Source organism: Molossus molossus, unplaced genomic scaffold (genome assembly GCF_014108415.1).
Source record: "Molossus molossus isolate mMolMol1 unplaced genomic scaffold, mMolMol1.p scaffold_m16_p_12, whole genome shotgun sequence".
NCBI classification, from domain to species: domain Eukaryota; kingdom Metazoa; phylum Chordata; class Mammalia; order Chiroptera; family Molossidae; genus Molossus; species Molossus molossus.
The window spans coordinates 30,527,496-30,554,035 of NW_023425347.1; the positions used below are offsets into that span (position 1 = coordinate 30,527,496).

The following is a 26,540-nucleotide window of genomic DNA, read 5'->3' on the forward strand; positions in this document are numbered from 1 at the left end:
ATGACTAGAATGTATAAAGGAATTCTCAAAGCTCAACAGTAAAAAAAGAAAAATGACATGAACAGACATTTCACTTAAGAAAGTATGTGGACAGCAAATAAACACACAAAAAGATGTTCAACGTCATTAGCCATTAGGGAAATACAAGTTAAAACCACAATGAGGTTATCACTACAGACCTACCAGAGTGGCTAAAATAAAAAAGTTACACCACCACATGCTAATAAGAATGCAAGAGAAACTGGATCACTCATACACTACTAGTAGGATATAAAATGGTAGAGTCACTCTGGAAAATATTTTGGCAGTTTCTTACAAAATCATACACGAACTTACCATGCAACCCAGCATTTATACTCTTGGGATGCTTATCCATGAGAAATGACAACATATTCAAGTAAAATCCTGTACATGTTATATAAACAGCTTCATTTTTAATAGCCCAAAACTGGAGAAAACCCAAATGTCCCTGAAAGAGTAAATGGTTAAACTTTGATACATCCACACCATGGAATACTGTGCAGCAATAAAAGAGAACAAACTATTGATACATGCAATAATTTGGATGGACAAGGGAATTCGGTTAGTGGGAAGGGGGAAACAATCTTAAAAGGTTACACACTGTATAATTCTTTTTATGTAACATTCTTGAAATAACAAAATTATAGAGATAGAAAACAGATTAACCAGGTTAGGAATGGAGGGAATAAAGGGAATATGGCTATAAAGGCAGTCTTGTGGTAGAAGAATTTTGTCTTAATTGTGGCAGTTATATAAATCTACATGTGATAAAATTTCATAGAACTACATATACTCACATAAATGAGTGCTTTGAAATTTGAATAAACTGGATTGTACCAACAATTTTCTGGATTTTATATTGAACTATATGGAAGGTGTTACCATTGGGGGAAACTGGGAAGAGTACACAAGGACTCCCTGTACTTTTTTTTGGCAACTTCTTGTGAGTCTATAATTATTTCAAAACAAAAATGGACAGATGAATTTTATACCTGAAATAGACATTAGTATGTTGATATATACATATTTCTGAACAATCCCAGGAATGAGTATAACAATTTAGCTTCATTTTAAACTTAAATATTCTCAGCAAAAAAACAAACAAAACGATTATCAATTTTGGTATTGCTTCAATTAAGAATTTAGTTACTAGTAGCCCAGCCAGTGTGGCTCACTGGTTGAGCATCGACCCATGTACCAAGAAGTTGCTGGTTTGATTCCTTGTCCAGGCACATGACCAGGTTGTGGGCCCAATCCCCAGTGGGGGCATGCAGAAGGCGGCCAATCCATGCTCCCTCTCATTGATGTGTCTCTCTCTCTCTCTCTCCTTTCCTCTCTCTTGCTAAAAGCAATAAAGAAAAAAGAAAAAAGAATGGTGATGAGCAAGTCTTTAATAATAAAGTAGAGAAGTTTCTGGGAAATGCCTGACAGAAGCAACTATTAAACTGTTGTTCTACAATTCTATTCTACATGTTACTTCTTCCATTACTTCCAAGCATGTTTTATTCCAACCAAGCTTATCGTCCTTCCTGTTCCCTGAACATGTCTGCTCTTGTTTCCTCTATTTAATGGCATCACTAGCCTCCTAGGTCCTCAAAACTTAAAGGCCTCTTACCTCAGACCTCTCCCAAAATCTCTCTTACGTATTTTTTTTTAAATCCTCACCCAAGGATATGTTTTTACTGATTTTTAGGGAGAAGAGGGAGAGAGAAATATCAATGGGAGAGTGAAACATCGATTGGTTGCTTCTCATAGGCATCCAGATGGGGAATCAAACTACAACCTGGGTATGTGCCCTGACTGGGAATTGAACCAGAGACCTTTCGGTGAACATGACCATGCTCCAACCAACTGAGTCAAACTGGCCAGGGCACTCTCATATGTATTCTTTTCCTTCGCAGTCCCCACCACCAGATTATGTGGTTGGGTTTCCCACACTTGGGAAAATTGCAGGGGTCAGCACACCCAGAGTGAAATGGGTGAGCCTCACCCTGGGAAAACTACCTTCATGATCATGGCATCTCCCCTGACAGGTTAAGTATCTCATATGTATTCCTAACATTCCTACCTCTGCTAGCACCTCAGATTTACCTAGACTTACCATTAACATTCATGCCTGTTTAAATGCCTTTATGAAGTGTTCCCTAATAATGCATTTTTCCCAAATGTCCTCTACAGCCAGGCCCTAGGCAAAAGTAATCTCTCCCTTCCCTTAAACCCTCTTAGCACTGTGACCTCTTAACAGCTAAACACACAGTTATCTTCCCAGCAGAAAACACTAAAATGAAGGAGGTAATGGTATCTAGTTTACATTTCCCCCCTACTAGCATCTTGGAAAATAACAGCCCCTCACATATTGAGTGAGATGTTCATTCTCAATTCCAGGCCTATTCTTACCCTGCTCCCTCATTTTGAACCAAGTTTTTCTCTCCTTTAGCTACTATTTCAATTAATCCATCCTTCAAGATACAATCTAAAAAATACTTCAGTCCAAATTAATCTAATTTCTTCAGAGATACAGCATATATTTGGATACCTTTAGTCATATACTGTTTTCAAATATTGCTTAATTCTCATGTTCTAACTCCCAAGACTGTACCATTCCCTAAACAAACCCCTTGAACAGCCCTTCCCCCCAAAACTCCATCTCTTTTATTTACATTGTTTCTTATCCTACCCTATTTTTGCCAAATTCCTATCATTCTTCAAAACCAAATTCAAATGAGATTCCTTTCAATAAGTCCTTCCCTAATGCCTCTTAGGTTATTATATGCTCCAACAGAACCCTGTACCAATATTCCATAGTATTTATCACATGCCAACTCAAATTTAGTCGTATTTATGTTTGTGTCCTTTATAATTTAAAATTTCAGAGCAGGGCTCCTGTACTACTACTAAAGTGAACTGAATTGTGTCACCCTCCCACAAAAGATGTGCCCATCTTAAGAATGTGACCTTATTGAAAATAGGATCTTTGCAAAAGTCATTAAGTAAAGGGTCTTGAGACAACTGAGATTTGGGGTGGGCCTTAATCCAATGACTGGAATCCATATAAAAGAGAGGGGGATTTGACGGACTAAAGGTGTGTAAATTAGAGGCAGAAAATGGAGTAATGCTAGCCATGTAATTTAGTTATATAAATTGTACTGTTTTTAAGATTATATATGCAGCCCTGGCTTACAGAATGGGAGGGGGAGAGAAAGAAACATTGATGTGAGAGAGACACATTGATTGGTTGCCTCCCGTATGACCCCAACCAGGGCCAGGGACCAAACCACAATCGAGGTACATGACCTTGACCAGAATCGAACCCGAGACTCTCTGGTCCACAGGCTGACGCTCTAACCACTGAGCCAAATTGACCAAGGCTGAAAACACTATTTTTTACTACCTGCTAGACATTCATTCAGATATTGTCAACATTTTTTTTTTCTTTTCAGCCCTTGATATAATGATGGGTTGAATAACCTTGGTTGAACTAAGTAACAAAATATAAACTAGTTTTATATAATTCTCCAAGCCCAGGTGACAAACAAAAGCACTGAGGATCAAAAACATTAACGTCTGCAAGAGTGTCAATGGAAGCCAATAGACATGTACAGACCATGCTGACAATGTAACTTCAAGTACAGACCACGCTAACAATGTAACTTCAAAACTGAACAAAGTCCTCCAAAATATAGCTATCCATTTGCCAATTTCACCGCACTAATCTTACACATTATTTTGTGTATGTTCCATGAACTCAAAGTCAGTGCTGCTCTAGTGATACTCAAGAAAACTCAATGACACCAAACCAGTATTACAAGAAATGCTAAAGTGACTTCAAGAAGAAAAAAAAAAAAAAAAGATAAAAAATATGAATAATAAACTGGCAATAACTACATCTCTATCAACAATTACTTTAAATGTAAATGGTTAAATCCCCCAATCAAAAGACGGTGGCTTGCCCAGCGGGTGTGGCTCAGTGGTTGAGCATCGACACATGCATCAAGAGGTCACCAATTCGATTACAAGTCAGGGCACATACCCAGGTTGTGGGCCCAATCCCCAGTCGGGGCATGCAGGAGGCGGCCAATCAACATTCTCTTCATCAATGTTTCTATCTCTCTCTCTTCCCTTCCTCTCTCTCTAAAATCAATAAAGAAAAATATTTAAAAACAAAAACAAAAAGACAGGTGGCTGAATGGATAAGAAAACAAGACTCTTAACATATGCTGCCTACAAGAGACTCACTTCAGATCAAAAGACACACACAGGCTGAAAGTAAAGGAATGAAAAAGATATTTCATGACAATGGAAAAAAAAAAAAAAAAAAAAAGCTGGGTAGCAATACTTATACCAGAGAACACAGACTTTAAAACAAAGGCTTTAATAAGAGACAAAGAAGGACCCAGCAATTCCACTTCTGGTTATTTCTCTGAAGAAACCCAAAACTAATTAAAAACGATATAATACTGTATGTCAACTATAATTAGCCCTGGCTGGCTTGGCTCAGCAGTTAGAGCCCCAGCCCTCTGACCTTCAAACAGTCGCAGGTTCGATACCCTACCCCAGTCGGGGTCATGAGGAAGGCAACCAATCGATGTCTCTCTCATATGGATGTTTTTTTCTCTCTCTCCCCAACTCTATCTACAAAATATATATATATATATATATATATATATATATATGTATATGTGTGTGTATATATATATATATATATATCCTCAGATAAGGATTAAAAAATAACAATAAAAAATAAATAAATAACCATGTGTCCAGGATAATATAGGCCCAATTTATACCATGTTTTTTTCTTTAGGTGCTCTTTAATTCATCATTTCTTCTACTTTAAACCTAATTTTACTTTACGGAACTTACCTTCTTACTTTGTCCATAATTAATATACTTTCTCTATGAATACCTGTATTAAGCTCAAACAAACTCGTGTTTCCTAATTGGACCAGGAAAATCCTTGGCCATTCTGGTTGACCACTGATGCAACAGGACATTTTAAAAGGCGTTCCACCTTAATTAAAAATAACAAACAAAAACGAAGGTCATTAAATACTAAGAAATGACATTCTTGTTGGGTCGAGTTGAACTCTGGAGGGTCACAAACTATTTTCTAAGATTTTCTTGCCCCCATGAACCAATTTGTGCCAGTTTAGAGACTATTTTACACTCATTGGGAAACCATGTTAAAGAAATTTTTTTAAAAAAGGACTGAATACAAAGGGTATAGAAATTAGACTAATGATAATGACAAAATATAGTTTTGTTTTATCCAATATGTACATTTTATCATTTTTGGAGGTTCTGTCCATTTGTCTGCTTGCTTAAATCCAATGGAAAATTTTCCTGAATGAGACATCACATTCCTTGAAGATATAGTAAATAGTTATTACCACTAAGCTATTAAGTTATTACTACTAGATAATAGTTATTATTACTAAGCATCCAGCTTCAATACTCATCATCTCCAAGGGGAGCAAGCAAAGAGAAATTTTGTTGGGTAGAAGTGAAGAGGAGAAAAAAAATAGTGAGCCAGTCCATTTGCAGTCTTATTCTAATTTCAAATATAAAAACAGCACAATATGTCCTGGCCGATTTGGCTTAGCAGTTAAGAGTGTCGGCCTGCAGACCAGAGAGTCCTGGGTTCGGTTCCAGCTAAGAGTATGTACCTCAGTTGCAGTTTGTCCCCACTCCAGTTGGGGTTATATGGATGGCAGCCAGTTGATGTGTCTCTCTCACATCGTTGTTTCCCTCTCCCCCTCACCCCCGCTCTATTTGAAGATAAATGCAAAAATGTTGAGGATTAAAAAAAAAAAAAGCACAATACATTAATCTAGTTATTTCTCTGAGACATTTTGATATTAATACTGAAGAGTACAAACACTGCACTTGCTACCGCCTATTTGTTATTCAGAGAGCCAGTTTGCTTTCACAGTTTCTTCCATCTCCAAATTTATATCAGTCAGACATCTGGTTTTCTTTTTTTTTATCCTCACCCGAGGACATTTTTCCATTTTTTGTACAGATAGAGTGGGAGGGAGAGAGAGAGAGAGAAACATCGACGTGAAAGGGACACATCGAGTGGCTGCCACCCGCACGACCAACCAGGGCCGGGGACAAATTGCAACCGAAGTACGTGCCCTTAGCGGGAACCGAACCCGGGTCTCTCTGGACCGCAGGCCGATGCTCTAACCGCTGAGCCAAACCGGCCAGGGCTGGTTTTCTTAACTGCTATTAATTAGAAAAGAATCCATGATTAGATAAAATTCTCACTTTACATTTAACTGTCAAGTTTTTATTTTCCTGAAGAAAGGACACGACACTTCAACTGCCACAGAAGAAACCGAAGGAGACTTCTGGAAGTGTGTATTCATAGAGATACTCAAATATAATTAAAGCAGAAAACATCCCCATACAAAGAGAGCATTTTTTCACTATTTCCCAAAGTTGCACAGATACCTTCCTTTGCCATCACATCCTCATTCAAACAACTCTAGAACCACATTATAAAACAGTCTGCTAAAACAATGCAAGTCGGATTATGTTCCAATCAACTTATTAGTATCTAGTAGAAAAGTAGCCCAAAAAACAAAATTAGATCTAGTTCTCAACACTGATAATAGAAACCTTCTGTATGCACAACAGAAAATAAACATGTCTAGTTGGACATACTGTGAACATTCACTTCTGTTGAACATGTAGTAATAAAATATACCTAGCAAGATCACTTCATCACCCCTACATTAGAATTTATCAAATAACTCTGATAGCTCATGTTCTGATCTTATTTGATCATCTAAAGAACTAAGAACCCATATTTATTATTTATTATCAGAGTATTTACAAAAACGTATTTGTTTGAAACAAAAATAGAATTAAATGAGTATGGTATATTATTTTTACCTATTTTCCTACTGTAGCCTAGGGACAAAGCTTTTTAGAAAAAAAATAGAAAAGCCTTTAACGTGAACCCTGGTACCTTCTATATAAGCAAGAAAAAAACAAAGTTGAAAAGTCTGAATTATTTTTTAACTTTAGGGACAGAGTAGAGAAAGGGAGGTATACTGTCTTTCAAGTATAAAGTATACAATGGCTGGCTAAACAAGTTTTTAAGGATCATTTAAGATGAACATGCAATAATTATTAATATTATTTGAGGGACAAGAGAAAAATGAAAGCAAAGTATTATAAAGATTGATTCAAATGAACATATTTACTATAGAATTGGAAAAGCCTTAGCTCCCTGGCTAAATAAAAGTAGTCATCAACTGCACCAGTGTGTATTTTCAAATACAAAAGCAAAACTCATTAGCTCTTTAAAAAATACACACATTTAATGTTGGTCTGTTTTAATTCTAGGAAAAGCAATTCCAAAAATACAAACTGAACATCAGAGCCATGTGAACCACCATGATAAAATAAAACAGACATTCACAATAATTACGTCTAAAGACAGTTCAGCTTAATAAATCATCTTCCAAGTATGCCAAAGAGTTTCTAAAAATACTGCTGGTGTTCAGTTAGAATTGAAGGACTTTGGGGAAAATGAAATGATATGATACAAGTGGAGTGAGTAAGGTTACACGGGATTTACATTTTCCATTACCCCTAGATATAAACAAACATTCAAAATCAACACAAACTCTGTGTTATTCAAAATATTGCAGCTGCAGGAAAGGCAACTTTAAATTAATAGCTAGGGGGAAATCAAGTTTTGGTGGAGGTAAACAGAAGTGACAGTTTTTAATTCGCACTTTTGTAAAGCTCATTTATACCTGGCCAACCAGGAACCAAATGCAGGACAACGAAGTTCTCTGCTTCTTTTGGCTGTAATATGACAAGAAAAGGTCATCTTTTGAAGATGTTTAAAGAAATAAAGCAACTTTCTTTATAAACAGAGTCAAATAATCAGTCAATGGAATAAATAAGCACTAACCCATATTTTTACCACTCTGTAATCACTACACTTTACATATTTTTCATTTTGGCAGCAAATTCCCCGATTTTTAGGCTAAATCCACCAATCACTTTTAAGAGTAAAATGAATAGCTACCAAAATAAGAATATTCTTCTGTTTACTCTTTGGCTAAAAAAGAAAATAAACAAAACAAAAATAAACAGAAGACAACTCTAACACTGGTGATAAAAGAAATTGGTTTTTTTTACATGTAAAATAAAGTTATCAATTTAAATCTTGGTACATTTTATAAAAACAAGAGGTAATGTTGTAATAAAACAGCAGTAGCTGTGGCAGGCAACATACTGCTTGTTAACCCTGTGCAATAAAATACTTTGTTCATACTACATTTATTCAACATAACTAACAGTTACTACAGACATTTTAGGAATCTTCATGGGACCCCTATAGACTTACTGTTAAAACTGAGAGACATTTACAATCATAAATGTGCCATGAAAACTTGAAAACGTTACTTCTAGTAGGAGATAATGTTCAAATTATTTGAATTTGTTTTAGGTACTGAACAGCTGAGTTACAAGGACTGAAAGAGAAAAAGCATTCTAAAAGCCCATGAACAATGTTGTTCACACCCTTCTTCAGAACATACTACACTTGTCTGACACATTTCTCTTCATACATAGCAAGCAACAGCACCCAATAAAAGCCTGAGAAGAAATGCTGCTGTGTAAATACTGCAACTATTCCTGAAAAAAGAATTATGGGATATATACTCCAAAGCTGCCCATTCCCATAATTTGTATTGCATAGGTCACATAATCACACACATATACATACACATGTGTGTGTATATATATGCACATGCAAAGAATATATTAAGACGACAATGAAGTCTAGTCACAGAGCAATTTACAGGCTCAATATATTTTTTACACTTTGCTTGAAAGAAAATTTCAATATTTTACAGTCTTTTAGTAGGCATTATATACACTGCACTTTATGAAATCTAAAAGATATCGAAATAAATTTTTTCCAACATTTTGGTAACAAAACAAATTTTTCAAATACTTGTGCTATCTAACTACATGATCTGTTTGCTCTGATAACCACTAATCACAAAAACTGACTCAATGGAATAATTAGAAAAATTATCTACCACCATGCACGGGTTTGAATCATTTTTAATATCCTATCCTAGAAACATTCTACAAATCTTAAGATTTAAAAAATTAAGTCTCTTCTGATTTTTAAAAGATATCATTTTATGACAATATCCATAACATTAACAGGTACACGTTAAGGCTAGTATCATCTTCTGTGAAATTTTTTGACTTTTTTGTTTTTTTTTAAGAAAGATAGTAAAAGCCAGACTCCTTTAGGGCTTTGAACTGTACCTACAGAAAATGAGAGTGCAGTGAACATAATGTTCAGTCCTACAGTCAGGATGCAGTTGCTCCTTCCCATTCCACAAGGTACTGCACCTTTCCATCAAGTGTCACCCGACGAGCCAACACTCGGTATTTTTCACCACATGCTATTCTACCTGCAGCACCAAAGTAACTGGTAATGGAGTTTTTTAGATGAGTGAGTTGTAACTCCTGATCTGCTAAGTTATTCAAAATCTCTGTGTTGAGTTCATCAAATTGGTAATCCTCTTTGCCTTCATCATCTTTCACAATTTCTGAGTTCTGAGTCTGGAGTGCTCTTCTTGGAAGACGACCCCTTCTCCTCCGTAAATGTGGGATCGCAGCAGGCCAAGATCTTCCTGTACGAGTTCTTTTTCTGGAGTCAGATAAACTAGGGAAGAAAAAAGACCATAATTGTCGACTAGGCTTATAAAGTATCCTCTGCCCACACAATATGTTCTCTGATTTTTTTCTATCACTCTGTTATAAATATATACCTTGGTGACATAAAAATTAGCCAAACAAAAACAATAAACGCTATATAAATGGATTATCACTCGCCTTCATTAGATTCCATCACCTTCTTGGGGCTGACCTTTGAAGAGCTTTTCTTCCTTAACTATGTTCTATTAAGCTTAAAAGAATCAGAGGAAATTTTTGAATTATGACACCAAGGAGTCAAATTCTTACCAAGAGGACCTATTCGTAAAGTCAGGTTTTGTTAACAGTCTTATCATTAAAAAAGAAACAAAAATAAAAACAAAACCCAACTCATTCATTCAATGCAGCACATATATAATAAGCACCTACTATGTATAAGAGACTGTTCTGTGTGCTTAAACAGATGGTAAAACTAAAATAAAGAGTGCCCTATTACCAGTTCTAGGCCTAGTGAAGTAAGGAAATGAACTGGAATAAGCACAAACTAGAAGTCAGTGTACCCTGGATATAGCTCTGTGATATTGGCCAAATTCAAATCTTCTGTGTTCTCTTAAGTGAAAAGATTAAGTGAACAGGTGAACTAGGTAATTTTTGAGGTCCTTTTCAGCTCAGAAATGCAATGATTTTATGATATTATAACAAAGCATAACAGATAAATTCAAAGGCTTTATAATCACAGTACATGGGTTAATATCCCAGCTCTGCTATACTCACTAGACATGCTATCTTGGGCTTGTTACTTAAACCCTCTAAGTCTCTGTTTCCTTATCTGTAAAATGGAAATAACAAAACCCATAATTCAAAAGATTGTTTTAAGAATTAACTAAGGCAATACATGTAAAAAGCTTAGCACAATGCTTGCTAAGAGGCCAAAAATAGGTCCTATTATTATTTATGATTCATTTAAAAGTATTACATTTTAAGCCTAAATACTTAGAATTTTATATAATTTAAAGAGCAGTTTTTTTTATTGTGAACAAAAATTAAACAAGTACAAAACCTGAAAGCTCATTACTCTGACCCCAAGTAAACAAAACTTTTCATAACTGATAAATCATACTTTAGGAAGAAGTTGTCCTCTGAACAGTTAGGTTAAATAAAATAGTAAAGAAGTCTGCCGTTGATAAAAATCCTTTTACTAACAAAAAAATTTATGTTCCTCATTGGAACTATTAAAAAAAAAAATCGAGTCTTCCCAAAACAAGGCACTTTCATATATTAAAAGCATTAAAAGGTCTCACAGAAAAGAGCACTGCCTATAAACACCAGTGTACCTCTTTTCTCTGTGCATACAACAAAGTTTCTAACAAATCTGAATGAATGTGCTTTGAAAAATCAAAATTATTCAAATGAATATTAACAACCTAAGCAATATACATATGGGCTGTTTCTCAAAAGGTGAAGAACATACTTGTATCACTTTCAATTGGGAAAAATTTCATTAATCATCTCACTTCACAAAGAAAAAGACAACAGGAAACTTAACAAAGAAGAACATAAAATATCTACCCATAATGCCTGGCAATGCTAGACGAGGTAGTTTCTTTTGCACTGGAAGCACCCGTGAAATCCACATCTGAGGTATTGGATGAATGTGCAGTTCCCTCAGTTCTCCTGAGACAAAAGAATTTAAATGGTAAAATGACTATATTACATAACAATAAAAATACTAATTTTCCCCCAAAAGAAAATTCCTAGGATAGGAGAAAATAACTTTCTATTTACCCTATAGGACCAAGTAAATCCAAGGTAGGATTTTCTGAATTTGATTCCTTATCCTGGAAAATAAAAAATATACATACTTTAAAAGCATGGTTCTAAAGTAAGCTGAAAAGATAACAGTTTCTCAGTAATTTCAAGCATCCTGGCACATATACCAACATATTCTCTTACCAAAGGAGGCTCAGCAGTTTTCTGAATCATTTTTCTCGTATGTGGACCAGGTGGACGACCTACAGATTTTTTCTTTCCTTTTTTTTCTATGCCATTGCTTACTTCCCTGAAAAATTAAACCATTATGTATTTAATCTCTGCAAAAAGAGAACAAAACAAAACAAACAAAAAAACAATGGACAATATACACTGTCATATTTCTACTTATGTAATAATTAGGTTATACTTATTTTACTTTTATATTAATGGTAATATAAAAACAACAAAATTAAATATAAGATGAATCTACATGTTTGGTCAAGTACATAAATAATACATTCTAATTTAAATAAATATTTCTTGACTTAAGAGATATTCACAAATGAAAAGTTTAAGGAATAAAAAGTCCTCTTTAATACACTTGTGAAAAATATACATACCTAAAAAATACAAATAAAATAAAATAAAAAAATAACTATTTTGAATGGAAGAGTTAAAAACTCCTAAAAGTTCCATTATTTAGGTTAGGTTGTTACTAGGTGGGTACTTAGGGGACAATTCAAGGATTTACTACTAAAAGTAATTAGGAATTCAGAGTTAACCTCACAGAGCCAGGAAATATCTATGTTAAAATATAATAACTATAAATGGAGGTTGCTTTTAGATGTATATAGCTAAATTTTGCATATATATATATATTCATTCTTGAATGATGATAATCAGAAAGAGAATGAAGCCCAAGGTGGCAGAGGTAAAGGAGAAAAGAATCCTTCATATCGAGCAGTGACTGAATCATTCAGAGGGCAAAATCAGAAAGACCCAGATAACCATTTTTGAGACATAAAGGCAATTATCAAGCAATAGCAAGGAAAAAAGCAACAGTCAAGGATACTTCTAATGAATACAACAGAAAAAGAAAGGGGCAATTATCAATATACAAAACGTCTACTTCACTTATTCAACATTATCTACTATACAAAGGGGAAATTAGATAATAGGAATATCAAGATATTCCCTGTGCTAAGGGGTTCACAATACAGTTAGAAGATGGCAAATGTGTAATACAAGGAAGCTAATAAAATGGGATAAGTGCTATAAGAAAGTTATTTAAAACAATTCAATTGAAAACAACAACAAAGCCCTGGCTGGTTTCGCTTAGTCGTTAGAGCATTGGCCTGTGGACCAAAGGGTTGAGGGTTCAATTCCTGGCCAAGGGCGTGTACCTGGGTTACAGGTTAGATCCCTGGCCCCAGTCGGAGTCATGCAGGAGGCAACCAATCAATGTCTTTCTCACAATGATATTTCTATCTTTCTATCCCCCTCCCTTCTACTCTATTTAAAAAAATTGATGGAAAAATATCCTCAGGTGAGGATTAACAAAAACAATAAAGGAACAATACTATATAATAGGCTGGAATGAGGTCAATGGAGAAATTCCAGACACCAAATTACGGTTGGAGAATAAAGGTGGAAGTACAAATAGGGGAGCTAGAAGAACAAACCGTAACTACAATCAAAAGTCAAGGACAAGATGGATATGGCATATATTTTCTTTTTTGAAAGATGATCAACATAACATTTAAAAGCACCAACCGTGACTAAGGAAAGTACTCTCAGATTAAAAGGGCCACTTCACACATGGGGCCCAGAAGGAACTAAGAATGCTTTTAAAGAATGTTGAACCATTACCTGGTAGCAACAAATAAAAACCTGGCATCTACCACAGATGGAGTGTCCTATCAAAATCATGATAGGAATGAAAAAGAAAGTTTGTACAAACGTTTTTCTAATTCAACATATGAGCAATTGCTAGCAAAGGATTAATCATAAAATTTGTAAGTAATAAGAATAGTCTTTCCTTCAAAAAAAAACCCAGCTTTAAATAGTATCTACTTTATTACAAACTCAAATGGATTACATTTTCTTAACTCTCCAAAAGGACTACCTCATAACTTTTACTCGCTCCTTAAATTTCCCTCTCAACTATCTTTGCATCATTATTTCACTGAGAAAAGATAGAAGCTATCAGTCAATAACTTTAGTCATCTTCCAAATGGCAAATCTACAATAAAACCAGCATCTGTACCTATCTTCTCCTTTTTCACCCCATTTCAACTCAAAGGTGTAAGTCCTCCTATCAAAGACTACTCCCACATTTAGGCTCTAAAATGCCTTCCCTTTTGGCTTCTCAAAGACTTTACAATGTCTTCAATCACCTCCTTTATCTCCTATACCAATCTCTTCTGCTCCACAGGATCATTCCTACTAGCACACAAAAAACAGGTTCCAATTATCTTTTATCTGTTAAAAAAACATCACTTGGTTACTCCCTTCCCCCTCTTCAGCTTCCATTTCATTCGTTAACTTCCATTCACAGTAAAACTGCTTCTGAGAGTTGAAGACATATATACCCTTCCACTTGCTTCCTTGTCAGAGAATTTTAAAATTACCTCTTCCTTTGTTACTATTATCATCATTATTTTTAATCTCCCTCTGCCCCTTATTTGTAGAAAAAGCCCAGTTTTGACATGTATATCTGGCAGTGCCAGATTCAATCACATTTCAACCCACTTTAATCTTCAAGCTTTACCTCTCAAAAAAATTGTTTTTGTCAAGGTCACTAATAACAGAATGCTCTCTTATCCCATACACATTTTTTTCCCATCTTAATCCACCTCTTAGTAGCATTTAATACACCCATCTTTCTTGAAACACTGCCCTTCTTTGGTTTTTGTGACACTAAACTTTTCTGGTTTCCTCCTATTTCACTGATTAGTCTTTATAGTTTCCTGCATTTATTTGACCTCTTCCAAATCTCTAAATGGTTATCAGGGCATTGTTTTGGGCCATATTCTGTTCTTTCTTCCTGCTCCCTAGGTAATTTCATTCATTCTCATGGTTTCCAAATTTATATCATGTGTCCTAACCTCTCCCGAGCCAACTGACTATATCTAACATCATTATCATCACTTAGATATCCCTTGTAAGAATCTCAAACTCAGTGAGTATGAAACAGAAGAACACTTCATTCTGTGAACACTTGTCAAATTCTGTTCTTTCAGATTTTGGATACAGGCACAACCCACCAGTTGCTCAAGCCAGAAACCTGGGCATTGTTTAACTTCTTTCCTCTCTTTCTTTGGTAAATTTAATTAGTAAGCATAGCCAGTAAGTTCTGCTTCCAACAGACATCCTGAATCTATTTTCTCTCCATTTGACTGTTTGAACCTACCACTGCACAAGCAATCATGATCTATCTCTTACCTAGACAACTTCAAGAGTCTTATTATAATTTTCTCTTGCTTCTATTCTTAACTCTATACCTATTCACTCTCCAAACAGCATCCAAAGAAATACTTCTAAAAGATAACCAATCTGCTTGTATCTTTAAATAGTTCCCCATTATTCACAGAAAACAACCCAAAGTCCTTATGAAACCTATAAGACTCTATTCTATACGATCATGCCCCACCCAGCCTTTCCAACACTTGATGCCACTCTCTAGCCCTCATTCTTACCTCAAAATCCTTCTAGGAGTTTCCTAGAACATGACTCACAGCTTTCACCCTTGTTATTTCTGCTAGATTATTCTTCCCTTTGTTCTTCAAATTATTAGGTCATTGTCATTCTTTAAGTTTCAACTTCTTAAGTAGACCCAATGCTCTCTATCCATCCAGTACAGTCTAAATCTGTATGCTATTTCCTAAATGGCACCAGCATGATTTGCAATTATTTTACTTTTTTATCACCTTTCTTCCCCACCATAATGTAAACCCAATCAGGGCAGAAAGGAAGTCTGTCCTGTTTGTTATTATATCCCCAGCACTCAAATAGTAAGGAGCTTGATAAATGGAATGAATGAATAAATGAGAAATAAACAAAGAAATAAACAGGCCAGCATTTAAGCTGTTTGCTAACCAAATCAATAGCGCTTATTCTTAGAAAGCTTAAGATCTAAAATAAATGAATAAACATCTAGCATTAGCTATTTGTACCTTGTCTACATAAAAAATTATAAACAGTGAAACAAATGAGGGTGACTACCACTCATCAAATACACTAATGAGACTAAATAATACACATTTTTAGTTACAAATAAACTAAAGAGAAAAACTAAGCCACAGATCAACTTTTACCTTGAATCAGATATAGGTTTTGATGCCTTTCTGCCTTTAATTTTAAATTCATGGGATGTTCCTTCAGGCTCTTTCTCTGCTTTGAAAGCCACATTTGGTGGCACAGGAGGAACACGAATTCGCAACCCAAACAAATGCTTCTTCTTCTTTATTTCTTTCCCAGACATAAACCTAAATTTTTAAAAAAATTAACTAAAAATTTAAAAACTGAACACATATACATGGCAGACCCTAACTCAACTTTCAGATATAAAGTATTTATACATGAAAGTCCACCCAGTACTACAAAAGCTTCTTTTGTATTTCCCGTTACATTCCTTGGTTCTTAGCTGCACCAGAGCCAGTCCACAGTAGGACATGATGGAAGAACAGGGAGGGAGGGTTAGGATCAAAAGGACGAGAGATATGTACATGTCTACCTTTCTTTTGAAGCATGGCATCTAACTTTTTAAAGGGAAGAAGAGTATGTAGTGGTATCTTTTTGTTCCCAGTATGTCTTTCCATATTATAGTGTCATCTGTTCAAAATATCTCAAAAAAAGGTGAAGGAAAAAAAGAATTCTACTTGAGAGTGTATCTGTGAGAAACTCTGGTCAGAAAGTAAAGGTAACAACATTGTAAAAGAAAGTGGGCCTGGCAGTGTGGCTAATGGACTGAGCATCGTCCCATGGACTGAGAGGTCCTGGTTCGATTGCTAGTCAGGACACATGTGGGCTCGATCCCTAGTACGGGGCGTGCAGGAGACAGGCAATCAATGTTTCTCTCTCCCAACGATGTTTTTATCTCTCTCTCTTTTCCTCTCTCTCTAAAAAAAAAAAAATCAATAAAAACTTATTTAGAAAATAAATAAAAGTAGGGGACCAATCCCAAAAACCCAGAAAATAAAAAGAAATATCTAGTGTGTCAGATCTGAAATTGGAAATAGCCTAGAGCAGAGAAATGTTATTTTGGTGTGGGCTTGGGTCTCTGAAAAACATGCTCCTTAACCCTTTCCTAGCGCCTATAGGGTTCTTATTCCAAAACATCCTAGTCTATCTTAGTTCTGCCTGCCTAGCTACAAGAACCACTATCAAATGCTTAGATTATTCTTCCACTTTTATGTAGGATTGAAAAAAGAGAAGCTCCCATTTCTACTATAATAGAAACACATATATTTCTGGCACCCTAAACTGAATTACAGAATTCATTGTCCAATAAAGTATTTTTACCAACACAGTAACTGCTCAGGTACTTTATGGGTTTTTGAGCTGGCCTAAAGATCTGGCTATTAGTAATTATAACATTTTTTATAACACTTTTTAAATAAGGGAATGTTGTTAAGTACAAAAACAACAACTTGTTAACAAAAATTTTATAATGTAATTCAATGGTCGAAGCTAGCACATACATTTAAAATATTATTTCTATAATATTTTGAAAATATTTTAAAGAAATACAAATATGCTGGATTTTTTAAAAAGGAAAGATCTAGATAAGAAAATATCCAACAATATCAAACTGATATTAAAAACAATATCAGTTTTTAATTATTAAAAACTTAGACCACTAATACTACTTTTCTATAATTTACGGTAATAACTAATCTTTTAAAACCATAAAAGATCTAATTTTAAAACCCATATTCTCTACAGTATATTCCCCTACCTTCTGCATATTCCCACCAGCTAACAAGATTTTGTTTTACTATTAGGTAGATTACTTATAAAAACATGTCATTATTGACTGTATTTTTCAAATGACCAGGCCAAATTCCCCTGATATACTAATATTCTGCCTCCCATCCCCCATTCCCATAGGATTGCTCTTCCCTTCTCCAAGAGGTCCTTGAGAATCAATGCTCTACTCTAATTGAAAGAATAGGACATTAGAAATTTTAAACTGTTATGTACTAGTTCTACACACAAATCCCACAATTCTCCAACAATGCCATTATTCCTTATACTTCATAAATGTCTCCCTCATAGGGATACATAAAATAAATCAACTTACATGGTCTTGTAATCATTTAATGCCTCCAGAACATGCTCATATCTTTCAGATTTTGGTGTGTCTGCCAGCTGTGAAGTATCAAGAAACAATTTAACGTAGTATAATTTCATCAAATAGTAATATACAGGTGCTAGATAGAGGCAATGTAATGCAGAAGAAAGCATACTAACTGATAGAAGATCAAGTTCTAATTCCAGGTCCTCACACTGACTAGCTCTGTGATCTAAGATCCCTTAACCTCCCAAGGCTTGTTTTCTTACCTATAAAAAGAATATAAATCCTGCACTAATTACTTTACTAACAATTGTAGATCACGTGAAATGATATGTCTGAAAGAACTATAACCTGTGTAACACTACAAAAATGGGATTGTATTAGTTATCATACATTTATTTTAATTTTATAACCTAGGGAAGTAATACATTTGAATTACTTTAATATCAACTTAATACCAACCATAAAAGCTTCTAATAGATATTCTTTAGATATGAATAGACAGGAGTATAAAAGGTAATAAAAAAGCCCTGGCCAGTGTGGCTCAGATTGTTGGAGCATCGTCCAGTACACCAGAAGGTTGAGGGTTTGATTCCTGGTTAGGACACATACCGAAGTTGTGGGTTCTATCCCTGGTCATGGAGTGTACGAGAAGGCAATTAATTGATGTATCTCTCTCACATTGATGTTTCTCTCTCTCTCTTCCTCCCTTTCTAAAATTAAAAAAAAAAAGTAATAAGAAATATACCATTTGTTTTCCCAGTACTTTTATTAGTAAAATCAATAATTTCTATAATTTTAAAAACTGTGAAATTTAAGGATTCTATTTTTAGAACTACAGACTACAGCCAATCCTAAAACTCAAATTGGCTCAGTAATTTTTTATCATCACAAACCATTTTAAAATCTAAATATTAAATTATAGAAAGTAGTCTATTGTTTCAAAAGGGATTCCTGCAGAGCCATTTCGGTTTCTTCTTCAATGTTTAAAGACTGGGGCACAATAGCAAAAAAAAAAAAAAAACCCATCTAATAAAAGGACCATCCTCAAAGCCACAAAAAATTTAAAAACAAAAAACAAAAAAAAACTTCCAAAATATCACAGCTGACTTTCAAAATTCTGCCAATTATGTTCTTTACCAGGTAAAACTCCCAAATCTCAGAACTGCTTCAAGTAACAAGAGCAAACAAATCTGCCAAATAGAATGCTGGAGGAAGAAGAGACTTATAGTCATGTACTACAACTCTATTAGTTAACTGATATAAAGATTAAATGAACTGCTCAAATTCACATGGCTAGTTAGTGAGACAGCTAGAACTTGAATCCAAGTGACAACAATAAGTCCACTCATTTAACATTCATTGAGAGCCAATTCTGTGCCAATGTACTTGGTGCTAAAAGGGGGTGGGGCAGGAACAGTTTCTTGCTCATTTCTCCATATTACTCTATCACTTTCTCCTACTATAATCTGTGAAGTATACAATGATAGAGAATTTCCATTAAAGTAAAAATAACAGAATCAGACTTTAAAACTTGAAAGAGACCCTAGATGTCCATGTAATTCAAGTTTCCATCAACACACTGCAATCCCTTTTATAGTACTGATAGTCATTCAACCTTATTATTACCATTGATGAAAAGCTGATGAGGTACCTACCTACTGAGGGACCCCATTCTATAGGTGCACAAAACTTTCCTTCCTGAAACTCTTCTACTCCCTCTTTTACAAGATAGTTATTCAAATATTTGACAGCAGCTATCATGTCTAATTATAAGATTAGGTTAAAGTTTTTAGCACCAACACCACATGACTATTTCATATTAAGCTTTGGTTACCTAATTCCATCCTCTTCCTCATCCCTCACCCTGTCCCCACCCTAACTCTAAAATCTGACTTGATAAACTTCTATCAAATCAAGTATCCCCTACCATACCTGCTTCTTCTCTGTACTGTTTGTGTATTTAAACGTAAAAGCAGAACTCCGTTAATCTGATTTTGTTGGCAGCTCAGTGTCCAAAATTATCTTTTCTCTTAATTCTGTCATACTGGGGGTAGAGACAAAGACAGATCCTGTTTGTTGCTCTCCACTGAACTCTCCCTCAAGAATATTTCTAGCCCTGGCCGGTTTTGCTCAGCGGTTAGAGCATCGGCCTGCAGTCCAGAGAGACCCAGGTTCGGTTCCCGCTAAGGGCATGTACTTCGGTTGCAGTTTGTCCCCAGCCCTGGTTGGGTTTCACGGGTGGCAGCCACTCGATATGTCCCTTTCACATCGATGTCTCTCTCTCTCTCTCTCTCTCTTCCTCTCTCTCCCTCTTGCTCTATCTGAATAAAAAAATGGGAAAATATCCTTGGGTGAGGGAAAAAAAAGAATATTTCTAGGCTGAGGCCCTGGCCAGGTTGCTCGGTTGGTTAGAGCATCATCCCCATGTGTCAAGATTGTGGGTTAGATCTCCAATAAGTGCACATACAAGAAGCAACCAATGAATACACAACTAAGTGGAACAATATACTGATGTTTCCCTCTCCCTCTCCCCCCCCTTCCCTCCTTCTCTCTCAAGTCAATAAATAAAATTAATATATATATATATATATATTTCCAAGTCATTAATGGCTTTTATTACTGTCATTAAATTAGCTACAAATCCATTTAATTTTTACTTTAACCAGTTAACATTTCAATCTTATATGAAATTGAGTTGTACTATGGCTAAACCATACCCATACCAATTTTGCAAACCATAACAAAAAAGAATCCAGGGTATTTAATATGACTTATTCTAATAAATCAGTGTTCTCTCCTTACTGTTTCTTAAATCTTCACAAACCATGTATTTGAAAATCTGCTCTACCATTTGGCTAACAACCAACCATAAAACTTTCTAATTTCTCAAATCCACTCCTTTCTACTTTTTGAAAATCACAATGAACTCTTGCCTTTCTTTTAGTACTTCTTCTCTATGGCTCTCTGAAATTTTATCTCTGAGTTCCTTTAGCACTCCTGGACTGTTTTGCAAAAGACTATATTTCAATTTGCACATGAGGTCAAGGAATTCCATGCTGTATTTTGAAAACTAAGAGTGCAAATATTATAGTGTAAATCAAATCATCTGTATTAGAAGATACCAATCTCACACTGTGCTTTTATTTTCCTTGTTGTATATTTCTGTACAGACACAAATCCTATTGTGTATAGTTACAACTCTTTCCACTTCATTAAAATACACCCATATCCAATTACTCATGTTGACTTTCCTGCCACATAGGCTTAGCATGACAAACAGCTTAAATTATTTGTCTACAGACCTATACACTGCATGCTAATATATAATCACTCAAGGCCCCACATATTTTTGTTAACTAGATTTCTTAATATACCACCTCTATTATACATTTTCTTCTAACCAAAGCATCATTTCTGCCACAGTATTTCATTTGAGTTTTATCTATGCTTTTCCCCCTACATTCCTCAAAAGTGAGATAGCAATATTAAGACCACAGTTGACAGAGAAGTGGGTTATTCTTCCAGAACTAGGATTTCAAGTCACCTAAGGCATCACAGACAAACGATAACAGGCAGATTCCAGAAAGTATTATCTCATTTTAACTCCCCAAAGAAATCTGTTATTAATACCTTAAGCACCTTTATTTGGGGTCTCAAATGTTATATTACAAATTTTTACTAACCCAAAGAAAATATTTCAAAACAATTTCTGAAACAGCTATACTCAGTCTATGAGATTAACTTATTCTCAAAGATATAAAAAAATTACATAAGGAAACATGATATCAAATTATATATTCTAGAATATGTTCTTAAAGTTTCAGCTTCTCTTCACAGCAATCCTGAAAAAAATGCTACATAAATGTTAAATTTGCCTTTCAGTATGAAAGGATATATTCTCCAAAATAAATTTAATGATTTTGAAATTTCTTTTGGTTATTATCAGAGGTCATGGGCCCTGGCCAGTGTGGCTCAGCTGGTTGTGGCATCCTCCCCTGCACCAAAAGGTTATAGGTTCGATTCCCCGTCAGGGCATATACCGAGGTTGCTGGTCCAATTACTGGCTGGGGCGCGTGAGGGAGGCAGCCAATTCATGTTTTTCTCTCTCTCCTTTCCTCTCTCTAAAATCAGCTGCCCAGCTGCTATGGCTCAGTGGCTGAGGGTCAACCCAAGCACCAAGAGGTTTCCAATTCAATTCCTGGTCAGGGAACATGCCCAGGTTGTAGGCCTGACCCCAGTGCAAGGCATGAAGGAGGCGGCTGATCTATGTTCTCTCTTATCGATGTCTCTCTACCCCTCTCCCTTACTCTCTCTCTAAAATCAATAAAGAAAAATTTATAAAAGCGATTAAAAAAAAAAAAGAGGTCACAGTACTTGCTTTATACCAATAAAAAAAGCACAATACACTGAACAGACACCACTGATTCAATATAAGATTGCTCCAAGTAACTAGAAATGTAAATAATTATTTATTAGGTTTCTTAAACAGCATAGAAATACCATTTGACTTTAGCCAGTCATCATATATAAATATGTTATATGCAGTTCAGAAATGGTAAATATGAGGAAGTGCCTCTCTGTGACTAGGTATCCATTATATGTACCCAAACAAAATGCCATAAAGATCTCAACTTCTCAAATCATCACAAGATTTAAAAAAAATTTTTTTTTACCTAAATGGAATAGGGAAGGAAACTCCACATTTGAAAGAGTAAAATCCTAACTACTTTTCTGCTTCATGTCATTTTTGAGGAGAAACTTCTAGGGCAAGAGTCTGTCATATAATCAATAGTATGTGTAATAAAAATTGATGTTCAAAATGTCCCTGGAGTACTCCCAGGTTCTCAATTAATCAATAATATACTTAGCATACAGAATGTCCTATGTTTTGAAAGTAATTAATACTAATTTTTAAAATTTTGAACACAAATATAAACAAAAAATTTTTGATAACCTAAATTTGAATTCGTGACAAAATCCAATTTGCAATTCAACTTCAGTTAATCAAAGATTTACTTTTTTAATAATATGGAATAATCCATCATTTGTATTCTTTGTTTCTATTAATATACACATTTAAAAGTAAGCTAAATTAAAATCACTAAATAAACATTACCAACTGGCATAAATTTTATGGTCTCTTTACTAAGTTAAGATGTAAATTACTATGAAAATTAACAAAGAATTAAAACTTGGAGTTCCACCTATAAATGACCAGGCTGAAGACACATGACTATTCTAAGAGGTCTGAACTTTTTTTTTTAAAGCAGAGAAAGAGCAATAAGAAATGATTCAAAAATCACTTGTCCTGATAATTCGATGGCTCAAAAAAAAAAAAAAAACGTAAATGCTCCTCAAAAAAGTAAAACTGTTTTGTTGTTAAAGTTTTGTTTTATTTTAATCATGTTTTTCTTAATTTTTAAATAAAAAGAAAAATATTTTTCTATATTGTCAAAGAATAAAAAACTGGAATTTATTATTTCAAGGACATTATCTAATAAACTACAGAAAATGAAAATCTGTATCTATTACTGAAATAAATTTCTTCTGATATGTATCAGAAGTTCAGCTGGAACTGAGAGTACCTGAAATTCATAAACTGAACTCATTGTTTAAAAAATAGACTAATTGTGCCCTGGCCTGTTTGGCTCAGCGGTTAGAGCATTGACCCGCGGACCAGAGAGTCCCGGGTTCAGTTCCTGTTAAGGGCACGTACCTCGGTTGCAGTTTGTCCCCAGCCCCAGTTGGGAACCAGGGTCGTGTGGGTGGCAACCACTAGATGTCTCTCTCTCACATCGATGTTTCTCTCTCTCTTCCTCTCTCTCTCCCTCCCGTTCTATCTGAGGATAAAAGCAAAAATGTCCTCGGGTAAGGATAAAAAAAAAAAAAAAAAGTAGACTAATTGTGATTTTAGTTTTCCATTTTAAGCCTCTTGACTAAAATGTAGATATTCTTAATTTTCATAAAAAATTAATAGCATTTGAACTAAATAAAACAGCATGAATTTTTATATGTACTTCCACTGTCTACATTAAAGTAACCACTGCAGTATTTAATCATGTAGAATATGAAATGTACTAACAGGAATGCAGATGTATCTGCATATAAAATGCTGAAGAACCATGACTAGAAAGAAAGAAATGCATGTATTAGAACATAAGATATTAAGATGGCTATAAAGAATACTACAGCCTGGCTGGTGTGGCTCAGTGGATTAAACACCATCCCATGGACTGAGAGGTCCGGGTTCGATTCTCTGTCAAGGCATATGTCCGGGATTCGGGCTCGATCTCTAGTAGGGGGTGTGCAGGAGGCAGCAAATCAATGTTTCTCTCTCTCTCTCTCTCTCAAAAAACAATAAATCAATAAAAACATTTAAAAAAAAGAACACTGCAGTTACTAGTGCCTTACACTTTCTTTTTTCTTTTATACTAATCAGTTTATTAAAATTTATCAAATTTACAAGTCACTAATTTTCTCTTAAACTTCAGAAAAAGAAGCACTGAACAAAAAACTTTACAAAACCATTATATTTCAGTTTCTAACAATCAAAATACCTTAGTTCAATTGATTTTAATAATATCTTTGGTTTTAAAATCTAAGTATTCTGCAAGTGTTGTATTTTATGCCACTGATCTACCACTAACTTTTAAATAAATGTGCACTATGCTCTGTGATGCCCCATAAAACCCCTAAAAAAACCCAAAAAAACCCTTAATATCCTTTTTGATATGAACCTTATGAAATGCCACATGTCTAAAGGCTTCAAATACAGAATTTATTCCTAAATTTCAAATCACTTTACATAAAAATATAATGTGACTAAAATTTATTTATCTAATTCCACGTTATAAAACAATTATTTAACCTAAGAGTAGTTAATAGCTATATTTCAATAATTTTAAATAAGTGCTAACAACCAGATAACGATTGAAGTTATTCTAGTTACTTTCTTCATTGTGCTATTGTGAAAGTAACTAGAATAACTTCAAAAATCTTCAATGAACGTGCATTAACTTTTATATTGCTTTAAAATAAGATTCTTTGTAAATCAGCATCAGTGGTTATATTGTACAAATGAAAAGCAGAACGAAATGTCTGTATGAGGGACAAAATCTCCAACTCAGATAGCTTCACTCTCTAACTTATTCTTTTAACACTATTAGTGGGTCCTACCATTCCAGGAAGTCAAAGATTTATAAGCAAGTACCAACAAGAGGTGTGTAAAGAAGAATTAGTTACATCTCTAAGTTGACAGAAAACTTAGAGAAAATAAGGAAAAACTGTAAGTACGGTACTCAATAATAAGGATTTCTTACTCCCTTCTATAACTACAATGATTCTTATTTCAGAAAATGAAATTTTCAAGTAATTTACTTCCTCCTCCTCCATTTTTACCCTCGTCAACAGGCAACAAATAGGATGATGAGAGGGCTGGTCTTGATATTCTTGCCAGAGTTATTTCTCCCTGAACTAAAAATAAAATTCTACTTTAGATGTGTGGTTTATAAGCATGTCTTAGTTGCTTTTAACAAAAATAGAAAAAGACATCAATTAGTTAATAAAGTTAGCTCTAAAACCACTTACCTCTCCAGGGTGCAATCTATCCCAGTTTTCATTAATGTATGTCATAAGCTCAAGTTCAGAATCAAAGTATTTCTTCTTGTGAATAACACTTAGGTTGTAAAGGCATAAGTGTGCTATATCTACCCTGGAATCCAAAGAAATAAAAATATACAAAAAAAATATATTTTTGGTTATTGTTAAGAAATCAGTTTTTTATACCAGCAATTTTAAAAATCCAATGTGAAGTATTTAGGTGAACAGATGGTCACTATCCTAAGTCATAGTCACAATGTAATAAATAATTGGAAAAGTATTAGCTAAATATTTACTTTCCTAAACTATAAACTAAAAGATATTTGAATAATTTCTTTAGATGAATTTGAAAAGAATCTGACTTTAAAAAAACACACTTTACAATAAAAAATTTTGTTTTCTTTATTATATGTAAGCTACAGCATAGATCACCCTTTAATAGACTTTACCCGATTCATAAGTGTTATCTTTTCCTAAAATATATAAAACATTTAATAAAAATTTCTAAGTAGTTACTATAGGAGTCCCCCTTAGCATCAGTTTTGCTTTCAATGTTTTTGTTGTTTTTTTCAATCCTTACCCAAGGATATTTTTCCATTTTTGTTCAGCTAGAGTGGGAGGGACAAAGGGAGAAAGAGAGAAACATCGATGTGAGATAGACACATTGACTGGTCTCCAGGGACGAACCACAACCGAGATACATGCTCTTGACTAGAATTGAACCTGCAACTTTGATCCATGGGCCGACATTCTAACCGCTGAGCCAAACCGGCCAGGGTTGTTTTCAGTGTTTTAAGTTACCCTGTGGTCAACTGCAGTTCAAGACTATTAAATGGAAAATTCCAGAAATAAACAATTTCTAAGTTTCAATCTGTGTACTGTTCTGAGTAGCATAATGAAATTTTGTGCCATCCCATTCTGTCCCACTGGGATGTGAATCATTATTTTTCCAGCATATTCAGGCTGTATACACTACTTCCCCATTAGTCACTTAGTAGCCACCTTGGTTATCAGATGGACTGTGACAATATCACACTGCTTGTGTTCAAATAAACCTTATCTTACTAAATAATAAGCACAAAGCCCAAGAGTAGTGATGTTGGCAATTTACCAAAGAGAAGGTGTAAAGTGTGTTCATGTATGTATAGGAAAAACCATAATATAA

The 26,540-nt window shown here is 34.6% G+C and overlaps 1 protein-coding gene and 1 pseudogene across 7 annotated transcripts in view; both read right to left on the reverse strand.

Moving 5' to 3' along the window:
- The window catches only part of MTF2 (metal response element binding transcription factor 2), a 93,956-nt gene that overhangs the window by 22,656 nt on the left and 44,760 nt on the right, over positions 1-26,540 (reverse strand). For 2 of the 7 annotated variants that reach the window (XM_036257477.1, XM_036257480.1), the window contains 10 exons: positions 25,364-25,487; positions 17,780-17,847; positions 15,792-15,962; positions 11,677-11,782; positions 11,509-11,561; positions 11,293-11,397; positions 9,418-9,733; positions 7,794-7,845; positions 4,885-5,032; positions 337-469 (listed from right to left, as the gene is read on the reverse strand). In XM_036257477.1, coding sequence (XP_036113370.1) covers positions 415-469; positions 4,885-5,032; positions 7,794-7,845; positions 9,418-9,733; positions 11,293-11,397; positions 11,509-11,561; positions 11,677-11,782; positions 15,792-15,962; positions 17,780-17,847; positions 25,364-25,487 — 1,198 coding nt within the window. In that variant the 3' untranslated portion in view covers positions 337-414. Of the gene's footprint in view, positions 1-336; positions 470-4,844; positions 5,033-7,295; positions 9,734-9,783; positions 9,977-11,292; positions 11,398-11,508; positions 11,562-11,676; positions 11,783-15,791; positions 15,963-17,779; positions 17,848-25,363; positions 25,488-26,540 lie in introns of those variants that run through there. The other 5 variants (XM_036257479.1, XM_036257481.1, XM_036257482.1 and 2 more) reach the window with 5 other exon arrangements.
- LOC118627446 lies at positions 1,888-2,063 on the reverse strand (annotated as a pseudogene).